At 34.6% G+C, this 15,314-nt stretch overlaps 1 protein-coding gene across 1 annotated transcript; it reads left to right on the top strand.

Annotated features, from left to right (window-relative positions):
- Positions 1 to 498: 498 nt before the first annotated feature.
- On the top strand, positions 499 to 15,151 carry LOC110443671. Its single transcript, XM_021488033.1, has 3 exons — positions 499 to 934; positions 5,477 to 5,764; positions 15,030 to 15,151. The coding sequence occupies exons 1-3, from the start codon at positions 580 to 582 to the stop codon at positions 15,149 to 15,151; spliced, it is 765 nt and encodes a 254-aa protein (XP_021343708.1). The 5' UTR covers positions 499 to 579.
- Positions 15,152 to 15,314: the final 163 nt, after the last annotated feature.

The raw sequence follows: 15,314 nt of genomic DNA, 5'->3' as shown, positions 1-15,314 counted from the left end.
TCATTTATTTAAATATACAACATGTCGAATGATCAGTAATTCTGTGTTTTGTTGATCTATATCCGTTTTTAGCTATACAAACAACCTTTAGGCACAGTGCGATATATTACAAATGTTAAACTAAAAAAAATCAAAAAATCAGACACAGACTATGTATTGCATGGGTAGTTAGATATGCTCCATGCCCTAGTAAATATTGTCTGTATCAACACACTTAATCAGGAAAAATTCTCCTTAAAAAGCAATTTAAATCCGACATATGCATTAAGATAATAGATTTTAGTATATATTACATATGTCTCTAAATACAGTATAGCCGTCGGCCAGCAATACGGCTATGCATCATTTGTTTTAGAAATTAATTGGCGTCACAGCTGAACAAATCTTTATTTTCAAGCAAGCTATTTAAGTGTCCCTGTGGCTATTAACAACTAAAACATATTGTAGGGATAACGTTATACTTTTTTACAAACAAAAAGTGATCTGACTTCTGAACAAGACACATGTAGATGTACGTTATGTTAGTATCTAGTAGAAACTGGTGTTCCAACAGCCTACTCTGAGTCTAGGAACTGTGCCATGAAGACATTTGCTAGATTTTCTGTGTTAATTATGTTTTTGTATGTCTCTATTCAAATACTGTTATTTAGTAGGGATGTTTCCTATCATCCCGTCCCAAATATATACAGGCGATACAATTTAAACAGTGGTGAAAACGGGATATACGACAGTCAGCTGGTTGGAATAGGCTCCAGCGAACATCCCAAAAGCTATAAGGAAGTTAAACAAAGACATTTGTCTATAAAGGGCCATCGAGAAATCAGTTTCGCAGAAGAAAACATTGTAGAGACGCTACCTGCAAACCAGACTGGTCGTCTGCTTGGTATCAAGGCCGGGAAAGTGGTCAAAGTTATTGGAAGGAATGGTTCGATAGGTAAGTTTACCAAAAACACATTAGTCCTTATGTCATTGTAGTGGAATACAACACATATGTCGTCTCCCTCTATGATTGTAGCGGTACACAACACATATGTCGCCTCCTTATGTCATTGTAGTGGAATACAACACAGATGTCGCCTCCTTCTATGATTGTAGTGGTACACAACACATATGTCGCCTCCTTATGTCATTGTAGTGGAATACAACACATATATCGCCTCCCTCCGATTGTAGTGGTACACAACACATATGTCGCCTCCCTCTATGATTGTAGTGGTACACAACACATATGTCGCCTCCTTATGTCATTGTAGTGGAATACAACACATATGTCGCCTCCCTCTATGATTGTAGTGGTACACCACACATATGTCGCCTCCTTATATCATTGTAGTGGTACACAACACATATGTCGCCTCCCTCTATGATTGTAGTGGTACACCACACATATGTCGCCTCCTTATATCATTGTAGTGGTACACAACACATGTCGCCTTCTTCTATCATAGTAGTAGAATATAACACATATGTCGCCTCCTTATATCATTGTAGTGGTACACAACACATATGTCGCCTCCCTCTATGATTGTAGTGGTACACAACACATATGTCGCCTCCCTCTATGATTGTAGTGGAACACAACACATATGTCGCCTCCCTCTATGATTGTAGTCATATTCAACACATATGTCGCCTTCTTCTATGATTGTAGTGATATTCAACACATATGTCGCCTTCTTCTTTCATAGTAGTAGAATATAACACATATGTCGCCTCCTTATATCATTGTAGTAGTACACAACACATATGTCGCCTCCTTATATCATTGTAGTGGTACACAACACATATGTCGCCTTCTTTTATCATAGTAGCAGAATATAACACATATGTCGCCTCCTTATATCATTGTAGTGTTACACAACACATATGTCTCCTCCTTATATCATTGTAGTGGTACACAACACATATGTCGCCTCCTTATATCATTGTAGTGGTACACAACACATATGTCGCCTTCTTCTATCATAGTAGTAGAATATAACACATATGTCGCCTCCTTATATCATTGTAGTGGAATACAACACATATGTCGCCTCCTTATATCATTGTAGTGGTACACAACACATATGTTGCCTCCCTCTATCATAGTAGTGGAATACAACACATTTGTCGCCTCCTTATATCATTGTAGTGGAATGCAACACATTTGGCACTTTAAATGCTTCGCTAAATTATCAATGCACCATTAGAAGCCTAGGTATTTTTCATCATAGCGCTACTCTGTTAAAATTGAATAATGCGTTTGAATTTTGAGTGCGCTAATAGAAGTCCTTTTACAATAATAAATGATTATGTTCTCAAATTCTTTTTTTTATATATTTTTTCAAAACAGTAATTAATCAATACCAATTGATACGATTTCCAGAGATTTCGTTAAAATCTCACGACAACAATGACATACTATGGCGCTCGAGATAATATGTGGAGCGCTCGACATAGTAAGTCGAGCACTCGAGATAATAAGTCGAGCGCTCGAAATAATTCATGTAGAACTAAAATTGCGCATGTCCTACATGTACCACCGTAGCATACTGTTAATGTCACGATAACAAAATACGACTATCAATGTCGCAATTGCGATGTCATGCAGTAAATAAAATAACGATGCGGTACTATTAATGTCACGAAAAAAGGTAATACTGTTAATGGAAAAAACAGCATTACTACTGATACCATAACGATGTCATAGTGTAATTGTCACAAAAACATAATTACTGTTACCATAACGATGTCATAGTGTATCACTGTTACCATAACGATGTCGTAGGGTTATTGTCACAAAAACATAATCAGTGTTACCATAACGATGTCGTAGGGTTATTGTCACAAAAACATTATTACTTTTACCATAACGATGTCATCGTGTAATTGTCACAAAAACATAATTTCTGTTACCATAACGATGGCATACTGTTCATGTCCCAAAAACATAATTACTGTTCCCATAAGGGTATCATAGTGTTAATGTCAAAAAAACATAATTACTGTGTAATACTGTTAATGGAAAAAACAGCATTACTACTGAGACCATAACGATGTCATAGTGTTATTGTCACAAAAACATAATTACTGTTCCCATAACGATATCATAGTGTTAATGTCACAAAAACATAATTACTGTTACCATAACGATGTCATAGTGTTATTGTCACAAAAACACAATTACTGTTACCATAACGATGTCATAGTGTGAATGTCACAAAATCATCATTACTGTTACCATATCGATGTCATAGTGTGGATGTCACAAAAACAATATTACTGCTACCATAACGATGTCATTGTGTTAATGTCACAAAAACACAATTACTGTTACCATAACGATGTCATACTGGTAATGTCACAAAAACATTATTACTGTTACCATAACGATGTCATAGTGTTATTGTCACAAAATCATCATTACTGTTACCATAACGATGTCATAGTGTGAATGTCACAAAAAAAATATTACTGTTACCATAACGATGTCATTGTGTTAATGTCACAAAACACAATTACTGTTACCATAACGATGTCATTGTGTTAATGTCACAAAAACATAATTACTGTTACCATAACGATGTCATACTGGTAATGTCACAAAAAACATTATTACTGTTACCATAACGATGTCATAGTGTTATTGTCACAAAACCATAATTGCTGTTACCATAACGATGTCATAGTGTTATTGTCACAAAAACACAATTACTGTTACCACAACGATGTCATAGTGTGAATGTCACAAAAACATAATTACTGTTACCATAACGATGTCATAGTGTTATTGTCACAAAAACATTATTACTTTTACCATAACGATGTCATACTGTTAATGTCACAAAAAAATAATTACTGTTCCCATAACGCTGTCATTGTGTTAATGTCACAAAAAAATAATTACTGTTCCCATAACGCTGTCATTGTGTTAATGTCACTAAAACATAATTACTGTTCCAATAACGATGTCATAGTGTTATTTTCACAAAAACATTATTACTGTTATCATAACGATGTCATTGTGTTCATGTCACAAAAACATAATCACTGTCACCATAACGATGTCATTGTGTTAATGTCACAAAAACATAATTACTGTTCCCATAACGATGTCATAGTGTGAATGTCATAAAAAACATTATTACTGTTACCATAACGATGTCATAGTGTTAATGTCAAAAAAACATTATTACTGTTACCATAACGATGTCATACTGTTAATGTCACAAAAACATTATTACTGTTACCATAACGATGTCATAGTGTTAATGTCACAAAAACATAATTACTGTTCCCATAACGATGTCATAGTGTTAATGTCAAAAAACCCATTATTACTGTTACCATAACGATGTCATACTGTTAATGTCACAAAAACATTATTACCGTTACCATAACGATGTCATAGGGTTATTGTCAAAAAAACATTATTACTGTTACCATAATGATGTCATAGTGTTAATGTCACAAAAACATAATTACTGTTACCATAACGATGTCATAGTGTTAATGTCACAAAAACATTATTAATGTTACCATAACGATGTCATAGTGTGAATGTCACAAAAACATTATTACTGTTACCATAACGATGTCATAGTGTTATTGTCACAAAAACATAAATACTGTTACCATAACGATGTCATACTGGTAATGTCACAAAAACATAATTTCTGTTACCATAACGATGTCATAGTGTTAATGTCACAAAAACTTAATTACTGTTACCATAACGATGTCATAGTGTTAATGTCACAAAAACATTATTAATGTTACCATAACGATGTCATAGTGTGAATGTCACAAAAACATTATTACTGTTACCATAACGATGTCATAGTGTGAATGTCACAAAAACATAATTACTGTTACCATTACGATGTCATAATGTTAATGTCACAAAAACATTATTACTGTTACCATAACGATGTCATAGTGTTATTGTCACAAAAACATTATTACTGTTACCATAACGATGTCATAGTGTTAATGTCCCAGAAAACATAATTACTGTTACCATAACGATGTCATAGGGTTATTGTCACAAAAACATAATCACTGTTACCATAACGATGTCATAGTGTGAATGTCACAAAAACATTATTACTGTTACCATAACGATGGCATACTGTTAATGTCCCAAAAACATAATTACTGTTACCATAACGATGTGATACTGTTAATGTCACAAAAACATTATTACTGCTACCATAGCGATGTCATAGTGTTATTGTCACAAAAACATAATCACTGTTACCATAACGATGTCATAGTGTTAATGTCAAAAAAACATAATTACTGTCACCATAACGATGTCATAGTGTTAATGTCACAAAAACATAATTACTGTCACCATAACGATGCCATACTGTCATACGTTTTAATCTTACAATTAATGTTACACTCTTGATACTCTTTTTCTACTATGACGACATGATTAATGAAATGTCGTCGGCCTCACAATATTGAACTTGATTTTATTATCCGCTTCCAGAGTCGGAGCAGCGAATTGGGAAAAGATACCGTCTCATAAGAAAACTTGGTGAAGGGTCATTTGGAAAGGTGTTTTTGGGCACCGATGTCACCAGCGGAGAATCAGTTGCTATCAAAATTGAGGACACAGAGATAACTCACCCATATTTGCACGAGGAGGAAAAGGTTTACAGAATACTTGAAGGCGGAGAAGGCTTCCCTACTGTAAGATGGAGCGGTAAAGATGGGAGTTACAATTTTCTAGTAACTGATCTTCTCGGACCTAGTTTATATGACTATTACCATCTCTGTAAGAAACATTTCACTTTGAAAACGATTTTGCTTATAGCAGATCAACTGATACGCAGACTTGAGTATATCCATTCTGCAGGCTTTATCCATAGAGATGTCAAACCAGAAAATTTCCTTGTAGGACATGGAAATAAAAGTGACGTAATTTATAGCATTGATTTCGGTTTGTCCAAACTGTACCGGAACCAAAACAATGAACACGTGCCCTACAAAAACAAAACTAGGTTCGCAGGCACGACTAGGTATGCGAGTATTAACACACTACTCGGCATACAGCAAAGTCGTCGTGATGATATGGAATCATTTGGTTATGTCTTAATGTACTTTCTACTACGTAAACTACCATGGCAAAAGTTGAACATTAAAAACAAGCATAAAAAACGCAAAAAAGTGCTTCAGCTGAAACAATCGTCGAGAATCGACGATATGATTAAAGGATATCCACAAGAATTTGCCATTTATTTAAAGAGGTGTCGATCTCTCCGGTTTGAGGAGAAACCTGACTACTACAATCTTCGACTTCTTTTCCGCAATTTATTACATAGACAAAATTTGACTTCGGATAATACGTTTGACTGGCAAGATGCCAACGGAAGATGTAAAAATACAATAGTTTGATAACAAATTAGTAGTGTTCTTGTTTATACCTAGCAAAGTTTAACAATCAAGTCTTACCTCTCATTTATGTCATTTGTTAATTTCTATAAAAGGGAAGTAATGTTGTTGACTATCCTAAAAAGTCCTTGAATGAATCGTTTGTCTGCGTAAACTATGCTGTTTGTATGTGGCAGTACTACCAAAGAGCAGTTAGAGAAATAAGTTTAGACGTCTGTCACATATACGATCCCCTACACCCCTATGCGCAACCATGCAAGCTAATAAAGATGTTTATGATAAGTTGAACTGGTTCTATAGTTAATGTGACAAGAAAAAACACAAAGTCACTTGTTTGATTGATAAAAACCCTCATTAATATATTATTGATTTACAATACACTTTGGTAAACTAGATTAAACAAAGGGGGCGCGGTGGCCAAGAGGTTAAGGGTTCTGGCATTCTGCTACCACTAGCCCACCACCACTGGGTCGCGGGTTCGAAACCTACGTGGGGCAGTCGCCAGGTAGTGGCCGTAGATCGGTACTTTTTCTCCAGGAGATCTGGCTTTCCTTCATCACCAAAACCTGGCACGTCATTAAATGCTAATAGGACGTAAAAACAAACAAACCAAATAGATCAAACAATTTATATTTCAAGTCTAGCAGACCAATTTAACAAAACTTATATAAAATTTAGATATAAAATAGTTAAACTCTCTGTAGGTGTCATTTTCTAAACCGTTAATTACAATAACAGGACATTGGTCTGAAATATAATGAAACATCAATATCAAAATGTAGGTTTGATAAGTTGTACTGTTAGAAACTCTGCATTATTAATTATATCTTTCTTGAGACAGCTAAATAAACAATTGATTAGTACAGAAATTAGTAATGGACGGTTTTCCTTTCAAGAAACAAACTTTCTGTTGCACAAGCCTTTTTGAAAAAACGAAATGTCCTACTTGCTGACATTGAGCAATAACGATATCACCGTTCTGAAACAAAAATTCAATCTATGATAAAACGTATGATATCTTGATATAAGAACAGTATATAATAGAATTAAGATATAAACCTTATCTCTTTAACAACCCTAATGATTTTGTTTTCACTTTACATTAATCACTCTTTTTGGCCCGAAAAAGAGCGCGCTGGGGGTATTAATGTGGGAGGACACTGGAGTACCCGGAGAAAACCAACTTAGTCGGGCAGTTGATCCATACCTTGTCACGTCAGGTCGAGGAGTCGAACCCTGGCGGCCTTGGTATAAGGCGAATGGGATATCGACTGCTCTATCAGACCAACCTGAGTTGTCTATATCATTGACACTTGACTGGGGTCCACTTTAAGTTGTTTTTATGTATTATAAATATATTGATTTTTTCTTGATTGTGAACGTGTAGCATTGACACTTGGTTGGATTTTCGTCAGTAAAGATGTCCTGTATGATATTATATAAGATATCATCAGTGTTTTTTCCTTTATATCTTCGTAAAAATAAAATGATTATAAGAATCAGATTCTTGATATATTTGACAAAGATGTAGTTAGTTTTGCAAACTTTATTACGCTTTAAGTTAAGAAATATAAGAATTACAATTTTTTCCCAACAATTTTACTGAAATCATAGTAATTATATTCTATATTTTAAAGTTTTTAATTCGTTGTTAGGATTGATATTTTAATCATTATGATCATGAACGCTTGTTGTGCCATTAACTGACAAAACTCCATACCAATTAGTATGCATTCACACACATTACAATATTTTTCACCAGGAGGTGTCGAACATTTATGCTTTTGCCTATGGGAAACTATTTGGTTGTTAAACTCAATATTGACATATGCTCCAGGGAGCTGATAACGAACGTTTGATGTACATTGGTAACCCGGCTATAAACCAGGTCAATGTCTTTATCACACGGTTCGACTGTTACTGAGTAGCTCAACTGCAGACAAAAATTAAGTTGTCAGAATAATTTTTGGTGGGAAATGTAAAACAGAACATAAAATAACGATACAATGTCACGTCTTATTTTACCTATCTATGCTTCAGAGATTATTGTCTTCTTCTATAGTTTTACCGTTCATCCAAAAACATAAGGTAATAAGTGTTTTTTCTTATTTGGATGACAAGTGAAAGTAATTTGTCTTTCAGGTAAATCAATAAGGCATCCACACATATCCCTCGAAAGATGAAGTAACGAGGTAGGTAAGAGAAACTCAATACCAGATTTCAATCGTGCGATTATTAGAGAAAAGGAAAACATACGTTATCAAATGGGAGTCAATGTTGGCAGTCTTTTCCTGGTAATAAGGGCCGAAAAGGTAACTATATACAGTCCGCAAATCTCGCTCTTTACGTGACCGTTCACGACATGTTATGTATTGCATTACTCTTACTTTTGTTATTTGTTTTTACGTCTTATTTACATTAAATTAGTACATCATTCAGAGAGTGGTTCCGTAGCAGCTCATGTTACCACTGCGCATCTTTTTATAGCAGAATTACTTTCTTTTATATCTATACATTATGCATTGATCAGCTGGTGTTTGTCAGGTGACATTGAGTTAAATTCCCAGCCCTTTTCTACCTTTCAATCAATTGCTTCTACTTGCTCTTCAAGTATCCAGTTCTGTAACGATAGGTATTCTTTCGTCCATCTTAGCGTCAAAAGTTTCAAATACAGACCTGATATTCACTACATAAGTGCTAAATTCATCTCCTCTTCTATCATGTCCGCTACTGATAAATGGTATATATCTCTACGCCGTGCTTTGGACTATTGGCATTTGTTGTTATCTGGAGATATAGAACTGAATCCTGGTCCCATGTCTTCTAGCTGGTCTTCCTCATCTATATCTTCTAATATTAGTGGCCAGCTTGATGCAGTAAGTAATTTTTCATTTGTCCATCTTAATGTTCAAAGTCTCAAACAAAAACTCGATATTCTTTACACCGAGTTAAGTAATATAACAATTTTATCCTTTACTGAGACATGGTTAAATTTAAGTGATATTTCATCTGACCCTAACCTGCCTGGATATTCTGACCCATTCTGCTACTGTAGACCTGATCGATTGGGCGGTGGTATATCGGTTTATGTAAAATATAATATTCATGCAAAGAGAAGATCAGATATAGAGATAGCTACCATTGAATGTGTTTGGTTAGAAATTGTACTTGGTTCACAGAAAATATGATATGGTACTTTTTATCGGCCTCCAAACTCTCCTGTCATCATATGGTCCCATATCTTGCATTCTATAGAAAAAGCGTATAATACAGGTATTTCTCATATTGTGATAACCGGCGACTTTAATGCAAATGCCCTAGTAGACCACCATTCGTCCCACTTACGCGATATGTTTGTTTCCTTTAATCTAACTCAGCTTGTTGAATCACCAACTTTTTATACAGAAGCCTCTGAGTCATTGTTAGATATAGTCTTTACTAATAGTAATAAACTTATTAATAAAGTTATGTTGGAGAAAGCTTCCTTGACCAACCGGTTAGATATCATTGTCAAATTTACTGTTCTTTTAATATTTCAAAGCTAGTGCAGCAAGTGTTTAAGCAAAACGTTTGGCCTTTTGACCTAGGAAATTACGATTTATTTAGGGAAAAACAAAGTTCAATTAACTGGAATTTATTGAGTGATTTTGATGATATTAATGATGCTGTCAAACATTTCTTAGATATTTTGCTTACTATTGCTAAATCTTGTATTCCGAATAGAAAAATAACCATCAGATCTAACGAACCCCCTTAGCTATCAAACGAAATAAGGAGATTAATTCGTAAACGAAAGCGCGCTCATAAAAAAGCCAAGCATACTGTTACTGAAGCTCACTGGGCAAAGTTTCGTCGACTTCGTAACAAATGTGTTTTCTAATTTATGTAGCGAACTTCGCAAACCTTCTAACATTAGTGCTAAACAATGGTGGAAAACTGTAAAGCAACTATTACCTAACTCTGGTAAATTTTGTATACCACCATTGCTTCATAATAATAGCGCTGTCTCAGATGACTTTGAGAAAGCTTGCTTATTTAATGACTTCTTTTGTGCCCAGTCTACAGTTGATGATTCCAATGTAAATCTCCCTAACATTAACGACGAATATAATAATTCTTTATCTGATATTAACATCACAGCTAATGATGTCAGAGATGCTATTCTTACCACTAACTGTTCTAAGGCCATTGGTCCTGACCTGGTAAATCCTCGTCTTCTTAAAGAATCAGTAAATATCATATGTGTCCCATTAAGAAATATCTTTAACAGGTCAATAAGATCTTGGGTATTTCCATCTGAATGGAAGCTTGCTAACGTCACCCCTGTGCATAAAAAAGATAACAAGTCTATATTAACTAATTACAGACCTATATCACTGCTATCGATCGTTGGTAAATTAATGGAAAGATGTGTCTTCAAATATGTCTACAATGTTTTGCACACTCACTCCCTCCTAGTCCCCCCATCAATTTGGTATAGGCACGGTGACTCACCAACAAATCAACTTCTTGCGATCATTCAAGATATATATTTAGCTTTAGACAATGGTAAGGAAATACGTATGGTCTTTTGTGATATTAGTAAAGCTTTCGATTGTATTTGGCATAAAGGCCTTCTTTGTAAATTATCCAGCTATGGGATTCGAAATTCGCTATTAGTTTGGTTTGAAAATTATCTTTCCAATCGAAAGCAGAGAGTTGTCATCAATGAAAAAAAATCAAATTGGTTAAATGTTAAGGCTGGTGTTCCACAGGGCTCAATTCTTGGACCTCTTTTATTTCTGATATATATAAATGATATTGTTAAAGATATACAAGTTAAAATAAAGTTATTTGCTGATGACACCTCTCTTTACGTCACTGTTGATATTCCTAGAGTCAGCGCAGACATTCTTAATAGTGACCTTAATACAAATCCTAACTGGTAGCAAAGATGGTTAGTAAATTTTAACCCTTTCAAAACAGAAACCCTGCTCATTAGTAGAAAAACCATTAAACCTTTTCACCCTCCCTTAAATATGAACAATACTAGCATCTCTGAAGTTACTACTCACAAGCATTTAGGTATTTTTCTCTCTGGAAATGGTCATTGGAATGAACACATCAGTTATTTGATATCTAAGATTTCACCTAAAATAAATATCTTACGTAAATTTAAATTCTCTTTGGACAGGTATAGTCTCCAAACTATGTACTACACTCTTATTCGACCTATATTAGACTATTGCGATATCTTATTGGACTGCCTTACTAAAGCTCAATCTGAGTTATTAGAAAATCTTCAATTAGAAGCAGCACGCATAGTCACTGGCGGCACTAGATGCACAAGTATAATTAAACTGTATACTGAAACAGGTTGGCTTCCCTTCGAGGAAAGACGTAAACAGCACAAGCTTAATCTTTTCCACAAAATGGTTCATGGTCTGGCTCCTCAACATCTTCTAAATATTCTACCTCAGCGTAACTGAAATTACCACAACCATGATACTCGCACGGGTAATAATTTTCGTCAAATAGTTTGTCATACGAGTCTCTATAATAAATCTTTTTTGCTATCTGTCATCAGTATCTGGAACTCCTTGCCTGACTATGTCAAGAACGACCCTTCAATTTATAAACTTAAATCCTATCTACGCAAGCCCGCTCACAAAATTCCAATTTTCTGCTTTAATGTTACCATACTGGGGCAGATACATCATGGTAGATTAAGAATGGAATGTAGTTCCATTAAGTTTTATCTCTACCAGAGAAATCTAGTTGATGGTCCTCTGTGTTCTTGCATGCAAGCAAATGAAACCAATGAACATTATCTATTACATTGTTGTCTTATTTCTTAACTAAGTTTACATACATTTAACGAAATCAATCATCCACTCTCAACTGATTTACTTTTGTTCGGGAATGATGAGTTTACAGATGATGAAAATGCTTTAATTTTTTCATCTGTACAAAACTTCATTATCCAATCTAAAAGATTTGACTAAGTTCTATTCATTATACAACGATGCTTTGATTCACATCACCTATTTCCTCTCCTTCTATTCTTATTGGCACGGGCATCATTATCCCCCATCCCCACCCCCTCCTATCCCTCTTCTTTTACTAACATTTCAAATATCCCTCGAACTACGTTTAAAAGTAAATTTCTGTTTGAAGTAATTATATTATATTTCTTTCCATAAAATTCAGTAACTATGCCATCATGCCTTAATTTAATGAGATAAAATCTCAGAAACGGATTTATATAAGTTATTTCAACTTGTTTCCGGATCCCATTCCTCTGTACTTCGTATGTTATGTGGTGTAATGCAACTTAATTTTGAAGGAATTAAAGTTTATATTAACTCCTTTTCCTGACCTTTGCCATCTGAGAACGACATTATTATCAGTTGGTAAATAGATTCGAGTTCATACATTCTAAAAGTGTCGTTCATGGTGTATTAATATCACCATTATTACAATTACATTGTACAATTTATGCAATTATTAATACTTATACATGCACCTGTTCAAAAGTCGTCCTTTAATCTTAAACCTAAACACAAACGTATTTCACAACAAATACTGTTTATTATAACAACAACACGTGTTCGTCGATACAGGCCATTTGGTAAAAGTTTGAAAACAAATATTGGCCAGATAGTCAATATTCTTGAACAAACTAACTCAATTTGAAACAAGAAATCGATCATTCTGGCGTATGTAGTAGTAGCAAACAGACATATTTAGATTAACCAGGTCATAATTATTTACAGATAATAGCTACAAAGTATAGAAATGAACAGAACCAGAAGAAATACTTCACTTAATAAAATGAACACTGCTTTTCCAAGCTTTCGGGCTTAGCCCTTCGTCAGTGATTAAATGTCACTGGACCTCTATGTGTCAAGATGGATGTGACATAGAGGCCCAGTGACATTTAATCACTGACGAAGGGCTAAGCCCGAAAGCTTGGAAAAGAGTGGTTTACATGTATAAGTTATTGTCACAATTGATTTATAACAACTATTTTGTTTTGGTAGGTTTACCTAAAGAAATGTAAATATAGGCACTTTTCTGATCGGATTTCTCCAAAAAATAATTTCTACTTTTCATTTCATTTTGTTGTGCTGTACTAATTTGTGTAATATTGACTTTGTTTCGAATATTAACTATCATTTGTCATTACTGAATCGACCTCCTACAGCTGACAGTTCCAAAGATATCTGATCAATATTTCTTGTCCCTGTTATACAAACGTCACAGATGGGCTGAATAGACCAACACGTGCCGTTGTTATACTTTGGAAGTAAGTTTAAGCTAAAGAAAGTGACGAAGTTGACAAATGGATATTTACAAAAATTACATAAAACAATTCTTAATGATATGTGTGACATTTATTTGAGATTGCATGTACACCCACGCAGCATCAAATAAATAATAATTCAAATGAATTCACATGAAATGTGTATAAACAAGACACCAACCCTGTGTCAATGTTAAACGTTTATATTACAAGGGAAGATGAACGTAGTACACATACAGGTGATAGCACTTTTGGCAATAGATACATAATGCCAACAATGAATAACACTGCATCATAACGCTTTTCGTCCTCTTATGACTCATCGGTGATGCAAGGGGATACATGTTGGAAAATCAAAATTGTCTGAACTACTGTTGAAACAGAGGGACATGTGCGCAAAACCCCTTAACTTACGAATTTAATTTTTTTGAGAAAAACTTGTTAATTTCAAATTAAATAATCTATAAAGTGTGTATATTATGACCCGTGCTACCTTTTACTGTGGCCATCAAGGTTACAGCAAACCTCGGGGCAAGGAAATCCACAAGCAGTGACTACCAACTGGTTGCACACAGGGGAGGCCGTCCTTAAATGTCCATAGATAGGACGTTAAACAATACTTAACCAAACCAAACCAACTGGTATCTAGACAAGATGGACGTAAGACAAACACGGGTAAACAAGAACAATTACCAAGTGTCAATATATAGTATAAACTTTATTTATTTCACAACACTTATGAAACAAGTTAGTTCAACTTATATCAATCACTCTTGTTGGGTCTTAATGTGGGAGGAAACTGGAGTACCCGGAGAAAACCCCGACCACGTCGGTTTTCTCCGGGTACTCTCGTTTCTTCCCACATTGCTACATGCATATAATAAGAAAATCTTAATAAACAGGACACTTACAACGTGTATATATAAATTGAACAATTGAACAAGTGTTTAGGAAAATATGGACACTAAAACAAAAGAATTATAGAATCTGGACTTATTTGGTATTGGGGAAGGCGGAGGATGTTTTGTTTATTGTTATTTTCCCCCTGGGATAATTCCCTGAAAAGCATGAGATCCCCACCCCTTAAATGTATAAAACAATTACTAGGACATGAAGAGAAAAATTCGCACATGTCTCATACAGGGGTTGTTCGAGTCCAAAATGTTGATTTGTTTATTGTATTTTCGACAAAAATTGCTATTATCACTTTTAGGTGTAATACAGGCCCTTCAGGTCGTTTGCATAGTAATAGTTTAAAATGTCATAAAGTACTTATTGAAGCATACATCAACATATATCTATAAATGTGTAATACATTTGTTTACAGTTCCACTGAAATGCTGTCATTTCGCATCATCTTAAGTTTTTAGGCCTGATCAGAAGGAAGACCTACAGCATATGGCAATAAGTGATGCAGAGTTTGGGTTAGATTCTATAGCAGGACCGGATGATGGTGAAAAAGAAGAGGAAGACAGGGATAGATAGACCATGGTACCAGAAAACAACTATGTTATAAGAAGTGATGAAATCATAGCTGAACTACAATGTAGGGAAAATGATTTAATCATCTAATCAAGTATGCTGAAGAAGATAAATTTCTTCTGATTTATTTAATATTTTGACAACAGGCATTTGCATTATTGTGTTT

The sequence above is a fragment of the Mizuhopecten yessoensis genome, unplaced genomic scaffold, assembly GCF_002113885.1.
Source record: "Mizuhopecten yessoensis strain PY_sf001 unplaced genomic scaffold, ASM211388v2 scaffold716357, whole genome shotgun sequence".
In the NCBI taxonomy this organism is placed as follows: Eukaryota; Metazoa; Mollusca; class Bivalvia; order Pectinida; family Pectinidae; genus Mizuhopecten; species Mizuhopecten yessoensis.
This window is presented reverse-complemented; position numbering and strand designations above follow the sequence as displayed.

Excerpts from the sequence above, each read along its gene's own strand:
- LOC110443671 (XM_021488033.1), top strand. The coding sequence starts at position 580 with ATGAAGACATTTGCTAGATTTTCTGTGTTAATTATGTTTTTGTATGTC. Across the intron at positions 935-5,476 it reads TGGAAGGAATGGTTCGATAG|AGTCGGAGCAGCGAATTGGG; the intron begins GTAAGTTTACCA and ends ATCCGCTTCCAG. Across the intron at positions 5,765-15,029 it reads ATATGACTATTACCATCTCT|TTTTTAGGCCTGATCAGAAG; the intron begins GTAAGAAACATT and ends CATCATCTTAAG.